The 16,893-nt window shown below is 45.3% G+C and overlaps 1 protein-coding gene across 1 annotated transcript in view; it reads right to left on the reverse strand.

Annotated features, from left to right (window-relative positions):
* The window catches only part of MICAL3 (microtubule associated monooxygenase, calponin and LIM domain containing 3), a 200,503-nt gene that overhangs the window by 86,521 nt on the left and 97,089 nt on the right, over nucleotides 1–16,893 (reverse strand). Inside the window, 9 exon segments of the mRNA XM_027594507.2 lie at nucleotides 485–671; nucleotides 1,281–1,388; nucleotides 3,868–3,975; nucleotides 6,254–6,310; nucleotides 8,339–8,437; nucleotides 11,584–11,667; nucleotides 13,230–13,403; nucleotides 13,887–13,949; nucleotides 14,240–14,352. Coding sequence (XP_027450308.2) covers nucleotides 485–671; nucleotides 1,281–1,388; nucleotides 3,868–3,975; nucleotides 6,254–6,310; nucleotides 8,339–8,437; nucleotides 11,584–11,667; nucleotides 13,230–13,403; nucleotides 13,887–13,949; nucleotides 14,240–14,352 — 993 coding nt within the window.

Genomic DNA, 16,893 nt, shown 5'->3' on the forward strand with positions numbered 1-16,893 from the left:
AGAGAGAGATGGGCATAATTTGGTCATCCTCCAGAAGCAAAGTCTGAGAACCCAGGTGGCATGAGATCCAGTTTTAATTTGCTGTCACTGACCTGTGGCAAGAGATAGGACTTCTACAGATCTGTGATATCCCCTTCTCTAAAGTAAAGACAAAAAAAGCCTCATCCTCTTTGTGTCTTTTATTTTAAGATCTCACCCTGAGGTAAGAAACACGTGTCTGTGAAGCCAGGGAAATGATTTAGGTAAACACATGCCATTCTCATTACCATCATTGCTGAGTAATGCTATGCTACAGCCTGGTGACTTTAGGGAAATATTTATAAGAGTCTCAGAGAAAAAAACAGAAGAGTAGAGGGAGATGGATGGGAAGGGTTAGGCGAGGCAGAAAAAAATGTATATATAAGAACACAGTAAGAGGCCCTAAGATCAGTTCACATGGAAAACAGTGTTCCTAGGCCCAGTTTCTAAGTGCAAACAGGCTTACCGTCCTCAATGTCATAGGCGTAGGCCGAGAGGCGCAGGGTGGTGGCACAGTACTCGCATTTGAAGCAGCTCCGATGGAAGAACTTGCCCTCAGCACTCAGCCTTTCCATAACATAGACCCGCTTCCGGCAGAAATAGCACGTGTCGCTGCCTCCCAAATTCTGCGGGAACTCCTTCTTTATTGAGCCCTGTAATGGGGGGCAGTGGGAGGCACGTTAGGGCAACACTTCTCAGGCTCACCTCCAGGAGGTGCACGACCCTCTCCAGATGTGAAACGAACCCTCACTAAGTGATTTTGCTTTGAGACAGACTAAGATGGCTCACTTTGCTATTGGCTCTCCCCCAAAACAGCGGCACAAGTGCAGAGACTGTCACATGTGCCCTCTATGCAGTAAGCAGCAGGAACTGGGTTCTGAATCGATGTTCATCAACAGTTGAGAGGAGACCCCAGGTGGTTTTACAGAATTTCACAACAATCAAACCGAATTATTTTGGCAGAATTCTGTTTTGAAGGTAGCATAAAAATACCTCTTTAGTGTTCACATGGTTCTACATGGATATGGGTCCCCTGGACTCTAGAGAAATCACTTTTAGAGATACTAAGTACATTTTTCCACACGACATTCTAAACAACCATTCAGTCCTAGAAATTGTTACGAAATTCAGATAACCTAAAAAAAAATTAACACATGGCATATATTGGCTATATATGTTACTAAGCTGCTTAGAATTAACCAGGTTTATTTACCACAGCTGTGCTATATCTAGATAGATAGTGCCCTTAACACATCTCTTACCAGTTCCTTCTTGTCTAGAAGGGTTTTGGGCTGTTCTTTCCTTTGAAGCTGATTGGCTATCTGCTCAGCCAATGAGCTCACTCCGCCCGTGTACATCTTTATATACTTCTATTGGTTGGAGATTATAAAATGACCAGAATGAAGGGAAATGAGAAGGAAAAAAATAAATAAATTAAGAAGACAGGGAAAAAAATCATTGAAAGGTATAAAATGAATACAAGGTGCAGCAGCAAACCATGCCAACACAGTGCCCACAAGCAGGGAAACTTGGTGGTAAGAAAAATGGTGTCATTGTCCACACAGACGTATCAGCATTGGTAAGAATAATGGCTGCAGGAATAATTAAATTCAGTAAGGGAGAATTAGTCTTTCATGTCTTTTTGGAATATATAGTTCAGGGAGGTGGGAAGACAGGATGGATACAAATATAGAACAGAATAAGAAGGGCCCATATCCTAGTGACTCAAATTACATATGAAGAATTCAAGATGAACAACTCCTACCAAAACAGCAGATGTCCAGATGAACAGCATGTTTCAAGTTGGGTCTGGGGAGGGCTTGGGAAGTTACTTCCTCATTTAGAAAGAAACCAACCTCACTCTCGCAGGGATGACTCTCCCCTTGGGTAAAAGATGCCAATAGCCTTACTAGTGATGATCACCTTCCTCCTATTAATGCTTCGCTCACAACCCCTGTCATATGCATCAAATATTCCTGAGCTTTATCTGGAAGAATCCTTCTCAGCCCATTCTCTCTGTTGGTATTTATATGTTCTATCTGGGCACTAAGGCTAAAACATTCTAGACTGGGCTGGGCTTCTTAAACTCGGCTGCAGGAGGCTAACACCTGCAGCCATGCAGACAAGTGGTTTGGTATAGTCTTGGGAAATCAGAATGTGTTTTTAGTCCAGGAGGGATTATTTTTTTATAGGTTGAAAAAAGAGAAAAGAAAAAATCCAACCAATTCAATCCTCTTTCTAGCAATGCGGAAGAAGTAACAAGAAACTACCAAATTTCAATTGTAAGCCTTCCTGCTAGGCAGCCTAGCTTTGAGCCTGTCCCCAGTGAATGAGGTCGAAGCCTTGCTGGCTGTCCTTTAGAGACTCCACAGTCACCCTTCCACATGGAAATGATCAGGAAACCCCATGTGTGCAACACTCCTCTCATAAACTATGTGCAATAGGACAGCTGCCCGCCGAGTGTGAGGAGTCCTGACTCTAATTCTGACTGAGAAACACACCAGGGCAGTTGTCTTGCGGGATGTTCACAACTCCATTAGGAAGTGGTTTGAATGGACAACACGCAAAGCCATGTGTAAGAGAATCGCTGGCCTGAGCAACGGCATGCCCTGGGCTAGGCAGGAACAAATAAGAGAAGCGCTCTGGGGGAAAACTAACTCCATGTTAACTCTATGATAATAACAGAAACACAAATGAGCAAACAATTCTCCAGGGTTCCACTGGAACTGAGGAAGTCAATTCTATTTTTCAATTTAAAATAAGGAGATTTCCAAGGATTGGTGCCACTTGCTCATTAACTCCACAGCTTATACCCATTAGTAGTCGAGAAAAACAAGTGGCTCTAAGATCTAAACCTTCTTTAGCTTAGAGATATCAGGGAAGCTTACGCCTGGAACAGACTGGCACCAGGCAAAGCAGAGCACATCATTTAACAGCTGACACTGAGGGTGCAGAAAATTGCACTTCATTCTGCAGGAAGTAAGTGAGAGTGTAGACCAGATGTCACACATGAGGCTGGGACGCTGAGCAAACCCTGGGGCCTCACTGCTCAGCCAGGACCCTTCCCTCCCACCAGGAACCGGCATCCTCAGCAAATACATACAGCCCAGGGCTGCCTGCGTGTAAAGGCATTGGTCACATTCAGTTCTCAGCAATGTGGTAATACTGACAAGCATCCCCCAAGAGAGGTGGAGACTCAAGTTCTATTTATTCTGGCATGAAAAGCAGATGGTTTCCTTCTCCCCAATCTTAAGAAATAGTCTAAATGTAGCAACTGTTAGACTTATACTTTTGCGACCACACATGCATATGCTTCTGCACACGTACTGCATAGACTGCTCAAGAATGGGAAACACAAACAGAAAGGGCAAAAAGACCCGCCAATCACTCTCTAAGCTACTCTACAGCTGGATCAGTTCCATTGTAGGAAAAAGCAGGGCTCATTCTTCAAATGATTACAATTCGAGAGGCACCCAGAATACTGCATAATCACCACTCCATTTAAGAGATTTAATTACACTATGGTCCATATTTTGTCATGCATATTAATATGAAGACATTTGGAATTTAAAAAGCTAATGGCTGAAAACTTTATTATTATTCGATATAGTTGAAATATAAAAAAAATGAGTTTGACAGAATTTGATGCCATGAAAGCTAGCAGCCTCCGTAACTTTGGTGTATGCCTACAGACCTTACATGCAAAACAGACAGACACAGGTGGATTCCCACAGAAGACAGGCCAAAGTTAAGAGCTCTGCAACCTCACTGGGCCACATGACATTTGTGTAGGTGAACTGAGGAGAGGCTGAAGAGGAAAGAGCTTTGCCAAGTTCCAGGCTGTGCTACCTGTCGGAGGGAGTCAGAGGAAGGAGAGGCGGGGCGGGTGGAGGAGCGGAGACTAAGAGAAAGCTCCCACTGGTCAACAAAGAATCGACGAGAAGGTTCAGGCTCTGGCTACAAAATACAAGATGGAGAAAAAAAAAAATCAAAGGAAACGTTAAATAAAGTTACACATTGACCTGAATAGAAGGAATTTGGGAGTTTTAGACCTTTATCTAAATAATAAACAAAGTAAAGAAATATTCTTATTCCAAAAATCATGAATGGCTCACCCTTGCCTCATGCTTACAGTGAAGCTTGCTCTGGAACACGGTCACTGTAGTTGTGAGGCTCCTCTGCAAGCCTTGTCTTCTCCTGTTTGGTGGTTTTACTCAATTCACCCCAAGCAGAAAACGCTGCCAGCCAGGAGGTGGCAGAGGTGGTGTCCTGCTCACACACACACTCTTTATGCCCTGCAGAGCCCCTCACTGGCTTGAGCTGGGACTTCTGGGCAGAAGGAGATTCTACCAGCTTACAAACAGTGAACAGAGATAGCAAATCTAGAGTGAAGCTGACTCCTTCTCCATAAAGGCCAGAAATGTGGCTTTGCCTCTTCTTATTGCCAGTGCTCAGAGAAACTCTGCCTGCCAAGGAGCCAGCCAAATCCCAGCAATGATCAGGAGAAAAGATCCCACATCCTCTGCGGACTGCATGCAATATGTGTAACAAAAGTAAGCCGGGATCCTCCGTGGCCCATGCAGCCAGGAGCCATCCAGTCCCCAGAGAGGGAGAAGGGGGCTGAGAGCTCTGGCAAGTGATAACTGCTTAGTTTCCTACCAGGTTCAGGGTGAAGTACTTGCAGGGTAGAAGGAAGAGGTACTGTCATGGTAAGAGAAGCCAGCCCTCTGTCCCTCTAGCTCCAAGCAGATGCACTGCTCCCCCAGTTCAGAGCCCCCATTAACTTCATAGCTTTAACGGGTGCTCCAGATGCTCAGCCAGCTCATTGGCCCTCAGCTCAGCACATGGGGCAGGCTCAGAAACATAGGCCTGGGGTAGCGGGGGGGATCTTTGTAGAAGAGTACCACCCACCAGAGAGAAACAAGACAGAAGGCAGCTCCCCCCCAGAGATGGCAAAGCAGTGAAGATGATGGGAAGACTGGGGGTGGGAGGGTGAAGGAGCAGGTGAGTGCGTAGGAAAGATTATGGAATAGTGGAGAGAAAATCTTGGAAGAGAACATAAATGGTAACCCTTAAAGGTATCTAGACAGGAACCCTGCAGTGAAGAATCCAGAAAGCAGCTCACTGGGAAAATGCTACCTTTCCTCTGGGCACTGCAGCCCCAGATGTCTGATAGCTTCTCCCTGCCCATCTCTCCATCTCTCCTTTTCCTTGACACACTTCCTTCTGTTCTTCTTTGCTTAGGCACTGTTTCATGAAAAATCATTAGGACCTCATTAAATATGCATGCCCTGAAATGTAGGGCTTGCCCTTCTCCATGAAAATGCCTAGTTTTCTTTTTGAAAGGAATATAGCCTGGGAAGAAGAGGCTGGGCACACACAGTGCTCGTGGGAGGAAGCAGCCCCAGCAGAAGGGAAGGAAGCAGAGCAAGGCTGTGCGTGAGGAGATGAAAGGGATGCCCTCTTTCCACCTCCATCCCGATCTCTTCTCCCTCACCCAGCACCGATCCACGTGTGGTCCTGGCAGCACACAGACCGCCTGCTCCTCACATGGTAACAGGGCCTAGGGACACAGCACTAGCTTCCTTAGCTGTGACTCTATTTCTCAGAGAGCAAAAGCAGAAAGAGAGGTAAAAATAAAAGAAAAAGGCCCATGTGAAATTAAGAGATGATTCTTCACTCTTGCTGCAGAGCTATACCCACTCACGGACCAGGTTTAAGGGTAACAATAACAACCCAAGAAGTTTGATAAAATAAGCCGGCTTTTTAAAATGGGCATCTCTGCTATTTGTCAAATGATATAATGGCCAGGTGTAATCAGTAACTGTCCCTTCAGTTTTTCAGAAAAGAGTAGCTAAACCTTTTCATTACATACCCCCATCTCGTCACCGCCTTCCTTCCCCTCCATCCTCTTCATACTTGCAAAATCCCTACACCAGTAAGAGCTTTGGCTCTCACAGTATTTCTACCTCTAGAACCCTGAATATCAAAAGATAGAAGCAAATGCCACCTGCTTACTGATCTGAATGCTGGGCAGATGAACGCTCTCCTATGAATCCTATATACATGGGTCAACACGGTTAGCAACAAGAATTCTTGCTCTTGGCTGGGTGACAAGAGTGTGCACAAAGCAAGGGGAGCAGGGACCGTTCCCACCTTCCCTCTGCCCCACCACCACAGCGTGCCCCATCTCTTTGGCCCTCAGCATCCCATGCCACGGTTCATGCTCTTTTACCCTCTCATGGTGGGGACTCTGCTTGCCACGGCTGTCAGCATCAAGATCCCTGTACGTCTGTTGGCAACAAAGTAGAAACTTAAGCTCCATCCAAATGTTCTATATGGACCTACTAAGTGACAGTGCCAGAAATTCAGAATTCATTTCAACACATATTCCCCTGCCCCTGACAGATGCCCACCCCAGGTAACCACACTCCTATCTCTATCAAATCCCATGTCCCATAGTTGACCCTAGGACAACTCCCTGTCCAGCACTCTGTCCATCTGGCCTCCAGTAAGGTCAGCCACATATATAAAGAACTATGGTTAGTACCAAAGTGGAACAAACGTATTTCTTTCACACAGTGGCACAAGATCAGAGGCATTCAATGGAAGGCTTAATAGGAGAGGCCGGTTAGGAGGGTGAAGCTTTCCACAACAAGACATTAGAAAGGAAAGGTGGGGAGATGGAAACTGTCTGGAACAAATGGCCATTACCACAGTCCAGAGGAAACTCCAGGGTGGGGAGTGGTCCCTGAACAAGAACACGGGACCAAAGCATTATTTGTTAAAGGGAAACGTGGACGACTGGAAGCATTTTCAGTCGGCAGACAGGAATATGTACGTGACAGGGATGGAAATCCTGAAGACAGGCATATGGCTGCCTCCACCGACCTGAGGAAACCACTATCAGCAATCACCTGAGGGAAGGGAAGGCTACTCTTATCACTCTTTGGATTATTGCTGAGGATTCATCTTATGGCCGTGTACTGGTGGAAAAACTAATCCAAAGTCTGTAATGTGGCCCATGGGCATATTGTCTCCACAGGCAGGATGAGGCCAGAGCTTGGGCTCAAGTCACACCACCCAGATTCAACTCCTGGCTCCATTACTTACTGTGTGAACTTGTACCAAGTGCTTGGCCTCCTTACCCTATGCCTCAGTCTCCTCATATGTAAAATGGAGGTGATAATAGTACCTTCCTGGTAGGGTTATTGTGAGAAGTGATTGAGATAACACAGCAAGAACTGAGAACACCACCTGGATCTAAGTTTTAGTTCTTATGTAGAGACAAGGCATAGCATAATCGCTAACCCTACAGTGGCTCAGTTCTTAGACCCAGGCACACAGTATGGGTCTTTAACAATCAGACACATTACAAGGGGTCACCTTTTAAATAGGCCACGTTGGTTGAGAAAATATCTTTCCATAGTTCCTGCCTTTAAAATTAGTATCTTATTTTATAGGGATATCCTACAAAGGTCAATTTATATTCTATAAATATACTTTATATAAGTATGCTTGTTGTCCTCTTTAATCATGTCTGTGGTTAACTGCTCTATAAAGCATTTTTCAAATGATCTGCCTGGAGTGTGAGTGGGTAGACAGGAAGGGCAGGTGTTTGCTGGCACAAGTTGGATAAGCAAGAAGCAGGGCTCTCCAAATCAGAAGGAACCAAATTCATAAAGTGAGGCCCTATAAAAGGCTTCCAAAAGCCCATCTTAATTATATCTCCTTGGGTAGCAAGACAAAAGTGGCTGCTTTAAATGAGGTTATATAAAAAATGTGTTGCTCTCCAGGGCTTTGGGGACCGTGCATCTGTGAGAAATACAGTTTTAGTCTCTGCTTTCATAGTTGTTTTCTATGATGTGGGGCTAGATTAAACCAGCTAGGGTTTGAATGTATTATGTGCTATCCTGGGGTCTGATCAGGAATTGTTCATTTGTAGCAATAAGGTTGCTTCTGCTACAAAAGGTCTTTCTGTTTTTTGTTGTTGTTGTTGTTTTTAAAGATTTTACTTATTTATTTGACAGAGAGAGACACAGCAAGAGAGGGAACACAAGCAGGGGGAGTGAGAGGGAGAAGTAGGCCTTCCGCAGAGGAGGGAGACCGATAAGGGGCTCGATCCCAGGACCCTGGGATCATGACCTGAGCCGAAGGCAGACGCCTAATGACTGAGCCACCCAGGCGCCCCTGGTCTTTCTATTTTTTTTAATTGTTAGCTCTGAAAAGAGGGAATCCTGATTTGGTCTCTACCCCAGCCACCTACGCAGGCAGGCAGGAAGACAGAGACAAGGACCACAGAGCATGCAGAGAAGATCACCTGCTGGCTGCCAGGCGCCCGACAGGGAGGTGGAGTAGGGGGAGGAGAGAGTGTGATCACTTTTTTGGGGCAGGTCCGAGAATGCTCCTTTTCCCGTCGCTTTTACGCCAACAGACACAAACAGAGAGAACATTGGTGAAACAGGGGCCATGTTTACACTGGATCTGGAAGAATTAACCAGCATTCACCAAAGCCATCCCTCCCGTGCCTCTCCATCCTCCACAGCAATGGCTGTATGGTCAGGGAGGACAGCTTGTCACAGTTGGCGGCTGGCTTCCAGGCCATACTCGTGCTCGTGCTATCTGGTAAGTGCAGACCACATGGGTAGTATCTGTAGCTGGTCTTGGGGCAGAACTTGCAGTGTAACACTTTCTAAATGCCAGGGATCAAGGATATATTCTTTGTTGGTTTTATCAGGGAAGTTAAGGATAGAAGAAATGAGCTAGGATGTAGGTAGAGAGAAAGGGCACATAGGCCAACCATCATGAGGGGAGTGTGGTGACCACCTCCCGAGCGCTCAGTCACCTGTACACCCACCAGCAGCAAAGTGGCACTCTCCTTGAGGGCCCGCCCAAGACAACACCCTGCCATGGCCTCCCTCTCAGCCCCTCGAGCGCACTTAAAAGGTTCTGGAAAACCACCAGGGAAATACAAGGAAGTACAGGAAACAGAATATAAGAATATAAGTACATCTGTCACTAACCGAACACCATAAATATTCATGGATTATTTCCCCATTTTGCCACTCTCTGTTGTATTGTATTCCCTTCCTGTGAATCTGTGATTTAGAGAACTTTTCAGTACTTAAGAAACAATTACTTGTTTCTAGGCCAGAGGAATCCTCCATTTCCTCATGCCCCAAATGACCATGTGGGGCAGCACACAGATGAAGCCTGGGAGGGAGAAAAAGCTGTGGAGGTTGTGAGGCCAGGGGATACAGACCCCCTGTGTTCCAATCTCTCATGACAATTTACTTCCTAAACCAAGGCTGATTAATGTGCAGACTTTGCCTGCCGGACACATTTCTGAGATCAAAAGGCAGAAGGGTGGGGAGGGAAGAGCCAAAGTGTTTACACAGGAAGGTAAAAAAGAGAAGTCACTGGTAAGCAAAGTTGTTATTCATTTTCCCTCTTCCATACCATGACCTAAGTTAAAACCGATCCTTGCGCCAACTCAGCCACCATTGATTGCTGTGCCTGCCACACCCTCCTGCCTCAATCCAAACCTCTTCAAGAAAAACAAAAAGTGAGTCACCGCAAGGTATCGCTGGTAAGCCCCCTCTCATTCCTAAAGGGAGCTAACGAAAGCCATCGTCAGGATGTCAGAAGCAGAGGGCCACTGGAGTACACCACTGAAGTGCCTCTGTTCCCATGTTTCTGGAGCACCAGAATGTTCCTGTTCTCTCAGGAGATAAATTTACAGGGCCAAGACTCATGATACCATCTTTGATTTAGTGTTGAGGAAAAATTACACGTTAACTGTGACTTACAGTTGTTTGACAGCCAAGTAAATTTACAATTCCCAACTCTATATAGCAATGATCTAATAGGATTTTCATTGCTCATGGTTTTTCACTAAGATCTACCCAGATATTCTTTCCAACTGTAATCTCTGGTGCCCACTCCACAGAACCCAGGTTTGACTGCTGCCTATAGAGCCTACCTATATTCTACTTCATTGACTGTGATCATAAATTACCCAGATGACAACTTAGCTGTTATGTCTCCATGTAGCACCCCGCACAAGGTCAGAGGCCAGATACTTCATAAACAGGGGAAACATAAGCAGGCCCACAAACACCAAGCTCCTGATGATCCATCAGGTGATGAGCTAATATGCCAGTCTTCACCAGAACAGAGGCTTGGCTGAGCCAGGCTCTTCGGGTCACACTTACTACCCTTGAGACTTCCCAGCAAGCCAACCCAAAGCTGCTCTGGGCACATGACAGTTAAAGTCATCTGTTCATCCACTACACGTATTACAACTGATATCCCTTCCCCACTGCTCCTCCTATCTCAGGTGACTTTGTTGAACATTGTCAGAGTCTAGTTTGGGGGAATCTAGTTTAGAGTTCATTTTCTCCTTCAGCAGATCCTCAACTAAAAATTACCTTTCAAATCATACATTCCACCTAGACTTCAAGGCAAAGGGTAAGGAAATAAAATGGATTTTCCAATGAGTCTTGTTTGTTTGTTTTCCAGAAGACCTCCTCCAAAAACAGAGAAAGAAGCAGCTTGGCCTCTGTTGTGAGTTTGGACATTGCTCCCCGGCTTCCATCTCAGCCTCATGGGCCCTGCCTTCAATGTGGCATATTATTTAATTTAAAAGAGGTTAGAAAGGAAACTTTTGCCCTGAATGTAATTCAAATAAAATCCACTTGCCACTCCCCAGCACCTCCCAGCACTAGCTGGCGCTCGACAGCACAAGAAGAAATCGAGGGTCAGCTCACCTGACCTCTCAGAATCTTAGTCCTAGATGATACCAAACCACAAGACAGAGAATCCAGGCTGCACTCACAGAGGAGGAACTTGCTCAACTGTGACTTGGGAAAAAAATACAGTAGAGGCCCCAATCCTTCTGATGGGTTTCCTATTATCAATGAGGTGCCATCCCTCCACCCACTTCTTTCTGTCCTATCCAATACTGCTTAGGAGCAGCTTTCTAGGAGATCCTGTAAAAACTTTACTGAAAATTTTCAAGGAGTATTTTAAATGGAGACAAAACGCCAAGAAAATGCCTATGCTCATCTTTGTCAAGGGTCTGAAACAAATAAAAATCATAGTTCAAGATATTTCCTGGCTAACATTTTCCTATTTAATGTGAAAGGCTCCAATGCCCCAATTCTCAGCCTTGCTGAGTTCAGGATTCTCCCTCCACTAGTTACAAGGACACATGTAAGCAAAAAAGTCAACTTGGGACAAAGGCTATGGTGGTAAAACTGGAGAAGCTAAGGTATCTGGAACAACTTCCCACAGAGCTTCAGCTAGTTTCAAAACCACATTAACCACCTACTCTTTTAACTGATTTCTCAAATCCCAAGGAGTTAAACAAATCATGCAATACAATCAGGACTGTCTGTTAAACTTTTCCCTAGAGCTGCTACTCAAATGAGTACAGAATCTTCCTGGCCTTGGGAGCTAGGATTCTAAAGTGTAGGCCTCAGCCCTGGCTGGAGCAGAGGGATGAGTAGGGTGGGAAGGCCCAGGGAAGCAGTACCCATTCTGGTCCCTGGGCAGCTCCTTTACCTGTTTCCACTGGGGGGTGGGAGCAGGGTGACCCTGCTCAGGAAGGCAGCAGGACGGCTGGCTGACCCCACGCTCTTGTGTCGGCTGTGACACACAGGCCAAGTATGGGTGGGGGACAGGACATGGAGACAAAACAAAATAAAATACATTAAAGTAGGAGAAGACACAAAAACGATACTCACGGTGGACAGACACACATCTAGGAGCGGGGAGTGGGGGCAGACACAGAATTAATTCTTAGAAAGTTACACTTACAAAGGAAACAAAATACCCCAACCCCACAAACCAAAAGTAAATGCGAAAGGAAAAAACGAGGAAATCAGAAGCTGTAATTTTCACTCTCCTCTTCCCTAGCTCAAAGCTCTAAACCTAAACTACTAATTCTAGTTTGGAAAACTGATCTTTCTACTCAAAATGACGAACACAACCTTCCCTTAGGGGCAAACTTCCTCCCATGGAGAGCATTCCAGATCTCCTGAGATGGGGCAGATCCCGTGGTTGCTAGAGCTGCCGGGCAACCTCAGATGTCTACCAATGAATATTATTATTCCTCTCTATGAGCCACAATACATATGATTGGAGTGTAAAAATTAATAACCAAAGGCTAAATGTGAGAAGAAGTTAATTATGGCCAGACTCCAAGCAAAGTCATTACCACCCCCCCCCACCCCTGGTCCTGAGAACAATGGCTGATATGTATGGAAAAGTTGAAGAAAGAGAGTAAAAGAATAAAAAGAATGGGCTTCCTTTCCTTTGGATGTTCTCTCAGGTCATTAGGGAGTTTTATAAGAAACTTCCTGTGTTAATCTCCAAATCCAGCCCCTCCTCTTACAAGCAAGAGGAGGGACGAGACCCAGCAAAGACATCTCAAGTCAAATGCTCCTGTCTAGCACTCTCAAGTTAGTATCCATGATGACTCTTTAAAATGTTCATACCTCCTGACCTAGTTCGAGGATAGCCTATGAAAACCATCCACAACACACAAAAGAAGATTTATCACAAGAACATTTATTATCTTTGTACTTTGTCATGAAAGATGAGCAACAACAAAAACATCCAACACTAGAGGAAGAGTGAAGAAAAGCATGGTACATACACATATTGGAAGATGCTTGTAGAGTTTGGAACAACATGGGAATATGCCCAAAGTTACGTGAACAAAGCAGAACAGAAAGCGTATATTCCGAATGACCTCAACTATGAAAACAAAAATGCACTGAAAACAGACTAGAAAGAAATATAACAAAATGTTAACAGAATTAGAGGTGTCTTGATTACCTTTATTATTTTCTCCAGGATTTTCCTCAATACGTATCTACCTCTTCTATAATTCAAATATGTCTGCACATATGGGAGCATATAAATATGTATAGATATATATATAAAACTTTAAATCCCTCTTCTGAATTTTTGCCACAGACACCTCAGACATGAATGGTAAGGAGAAAGCAGTGCTGAAAACATAGGAGGAGCTTATAAAATGCTTTTCTCTGCCACAGTCAGACAAAGAGAAAACCAGACATAGTCTTGAGCGCATGAGTGCTCAGCTGAGACACACCCCATCCCACTTCATTTGACTGGGAAGACCCCTCCTTCCTATATGGCCAGACCAAGCGTGGATGGGTGAGATACAAAGTGGGGTTTACCTGTCTCCTCATGCCAGTGGACTGTGGGGGTGCATTCTCTTCAAATTTGGCCAGCAGCTGGGTCGCCATGTACTTCACTTTGTTCTGATTGCCAAGGGCCACATCCATTCTCCTGTCTGTCAGAGTGCTCACCAGTGTGGGCCTTCCTCCTCTGTAGCCCCGCGGCACGTCCTCCTGACAAACATCAACACCCGAGAACCGGCCTCGGTTAGAGGAGCCCCCTACAAATGCCCTTCCCTCAAAGAAGGAGTGAAGCCAGTGCCTGGCATGGTGGCTGCTATTTCTGCTTTAGGTTAAGCTTAACAGCTCTCTTCAAGGTTCTAATATCGACGTGCAGTCAGCAAGGCTTTGGTGCATGGGGCAGTATAACAAGGTACTCGGGCTTGGGCTGGTGTTGTCCTCTCTCAGGGAAGCCACCGCCCCCGGCCAAACGTGCACTTCTGAGGGGAGAGGAAAGCACTAGTGCGCGTGTGTGTATGCTCCTTAGACGCTCCCCGAAACACCGAACAAAAGCAACAGCCCACTGAAAAAGCAGCTGCCCACAGAAATTCTCATAAAAATGAATATGAAAAGATCCAGCAACACCAGTTCGGAGGTGGCCTTCAGCCCGGAAGGGCAATTCAGTGGGACCCCCCAGCGAATCCCGGCAATGCTCACCTCTTCCGACTGGCTGGTCTTTCTCCTCTTTCCGGTGCCGTCCGGGTCCTTCTCCTTCTTGTCCTGTGCCAAGGGGTGAGGGCGACTGTCATCCTCGTCGCCGTGCCTCGCCTTTAGGTTCGTAGCAGGCCAAAAACCTCTTCCGTTTTTTTTTAAGGTTTTATTTATGTATTTATTTGACAGAGAGAGAGAGAGCGCGCGCACAGCAGGGGAGCGGGAGAGGGAGAAGCTCCCGCGGAGCAGGGAGCCCGAGGTGGGGCTCGACCCCAGGACCCCGGGACCATGACCCGAGCCGAAGGCGGACGCGTAACCGACTGAGCCACCCAGGCGCCCCCCAAACCTCTTCCATTCACCTTGGGAGAACGCTTCCGAGAGATGGTCTGTCCAAGTTTGCTGAGGAAGGAGATGGGGGATTTGGTGCTGGCTATAAGAACTGCTTTCTCCTCAGCATTCAGGTCCAGGGCCTCTGTAAACAGGAAGCAATGTTGAGCACAGCCCTGGAGGGGGCTTCAAAGTACTGACCAGAACTACACTCCTTGCAGGAGGCTCACAGAACCTCAGAAAACTCTAAAGGTCCATCTGCTTTGACAAAAGCAAGAGGAACTCAGCAGGAAATTCCACCACGGAAATGTACACTAAGGTCTGGATGTTGACCTTTCTCTTTTCCATCCATGTTAACAGAACCAACTCTTTCTTCTAATCCACTTCGGTCACAAAAACCCTCCACTTTTCCTTTTCAAAAGTTGGAATCTGCCTATGATTGTTAGTTATGACAGACTGCTAAAGCCTCACCTTCGTGATAAAAATTTCAAGGTAGAGGGAGAAAGGGAGGAAGGGTATATAGCTTAGGGTCATTGCCTTTGATTATGCAGACCCCATGTACTTAGGTGCACATAATGGGAAGGCTCTCCCTGAATAGGTATACTGATGTTAGAGTTGTGGATTCCTCTTGTAAGAACTGCATATCTGGTCAGAAAAAGCCATGGACATCTATAAGAGTACATAGGCTAGAAGATACTGGAGAACCACAAACTCTGTGGATTCCAAAGTTTTATTAGTAACAATAGTAATTTTAAAAGTAACTGAAACTGAAACTAATACTATATTGCTGATATTAAATGCTTCTGTTTGTCAAACATTCTCCTTAGCACATCACAGTTTTATGTTATATGTACATAAAATATGTACCATTTTACGAATGAGGAAACTGAGGCACAGGGAAATTTAGTTACTTGCCTAAGCTCAAACAGGTGGAACTACTGGGAAATAAATCCAGGTTGGGTACCATGGTCAACACTCTAAAGCATACTCACTCCAGGGACAATAAATGACAACGGGAATATTTTTTTGGTAGCATTCTGGTAGACTGAGGCAGCAGGCTGAGGGCCAAACACAGACGGAAAAACACTAAAAGGTTGGAGAAGAGAGAGAAGCCAGAGAAGGAGCAGTTACAGAAGAAAGAGAATGAAGCAAACAAGTACAGGACCAGAGAGGCCAGTGAGAAGAGGGAATTTCAAGGGAAAGGACACAATTCCATAGTGCTGAATAATGCAGAAAAGCCAAGTGGGTGAGCGGTGCAAAACGAGAAAAGAAATGCAGATTTGGTGATTCTTCATGACTGTAGAGAACAGTTTTGGCAGAGCAGTAAAAAAGAAGCTGGGTTGCAAAGTGTTACAAAGTTTAGGCCTTAGAAGGTAGACGTCCTCACTGACAGGAGGAATTCTTAATCTCAGGAATCAAACTGAGGGTTGCTGGAGTTGGGGAGGGGTGGGAGGGAGGGGGTGGCTGGTGACGGACACTGGGGAGGGTGTGTGCTATGGTGAGCGCTGTGAATTGTTCAAGACTGTTAAATCACAGACCTGTACCCCTGAAACAAATAACACATTATATGTTTAAAAAAAAGAAAAAGAAGAAGATAGCAGGAGGGGAAGAATGAAGGGGGGGGAAATCGGAGGGGGAGACGAACCATGAGAGAGGATGGACTCTGAAAAACAAACTGAGGGTTCTAGAGGGGAGGGGGTGGGGGGATGGGTTAGCCTGGTGATGGGTATTAAAGAGGGCACATTCTACGTGGAGCACTGGGTGTTATGCATGAACAATGAATCATGGAACACTACATCAAAACTAATGGTGTAATGTATGGTGATTAACATAATAATAATAATAATAATAATATAAAACTTATCAAATCACTATGTTGTAAAAAAAAAAAAGTTTCACAGAGGAGGAGTTCTTTGTGATGCTATTGTTACTTGGAGAAATAGTCTAATGACCGAGTAAGTTTGGGAAATGTCAGTTACAGAAAATTATGTGAGCTTAACTACTTCAGGATCTTTCAGAGCCTTTAGCTTGTTAAGGTACACTGTGATTCCCTAAGGGGGAACAATATAAGGTAGCATTTTTCTAATGTATGTGACCAAGGAACTCCACACTCCCTCCACACTCTACTGCCACTTTTTTCTTAACTGAAACTCCAGTTAATATTTTAAGAAATGACGGCTCTTTGGGGCGCCCAGGTGCTCAGTCCGTTAAACGGCTGACTTCAGCTCAGGTCATGATCCCAGGGTCCTGGGATCAAGCCCCGCGTCGGGGTCCCTGCTTGATGGGAAGCCTGCTTCTCCCTCTCCTGCTTCCCCTGCTTGTGCTTGTGTGCGCTCTCTCGGTGTCAAATAAATAAATAAAATCTTTAAAAAAAAAAAAAAAGAAGGTAGAGGTCCTAGTGAGTACTAACTACTTTTCAAAAAGCCTGGTTCTGAGAGAAAGGGTATGAGAAAGTAGTAGAGTCAAGGCAAACATTTTGCAAAGGAATGATTTTTGCATATTTATAGATTCAGTGAGAAAGTCTGGGGAAAGAAAGAATGGCTAAGAATATACTAGTAGAGAAGGAAAAAATAATGGAGCAAAGTGCTAGGGCCTTACCCAGACAGCCAACATAGAGTAAGCGCAGGTTTGCTTTTGGTGGTACTGATGAAGGACATGGTTAGAAGAAAGAAAAGCCAGGCAACAA

This window comes from Zalophus californianus, chromosome 9 (genome assembly GCF_009762305.2).
Source record: "Zalophus californianus isolate mZalCal1 chromosome 9, mZalCal1.pri.v2, whole genome shotgun sequence".
Taxonomy (NCBI): Eukaryota; Metazoa; Chordata; class Mammalia; order Carnivora; family Otariidae; genus Zalophus; species Zalophus californianus.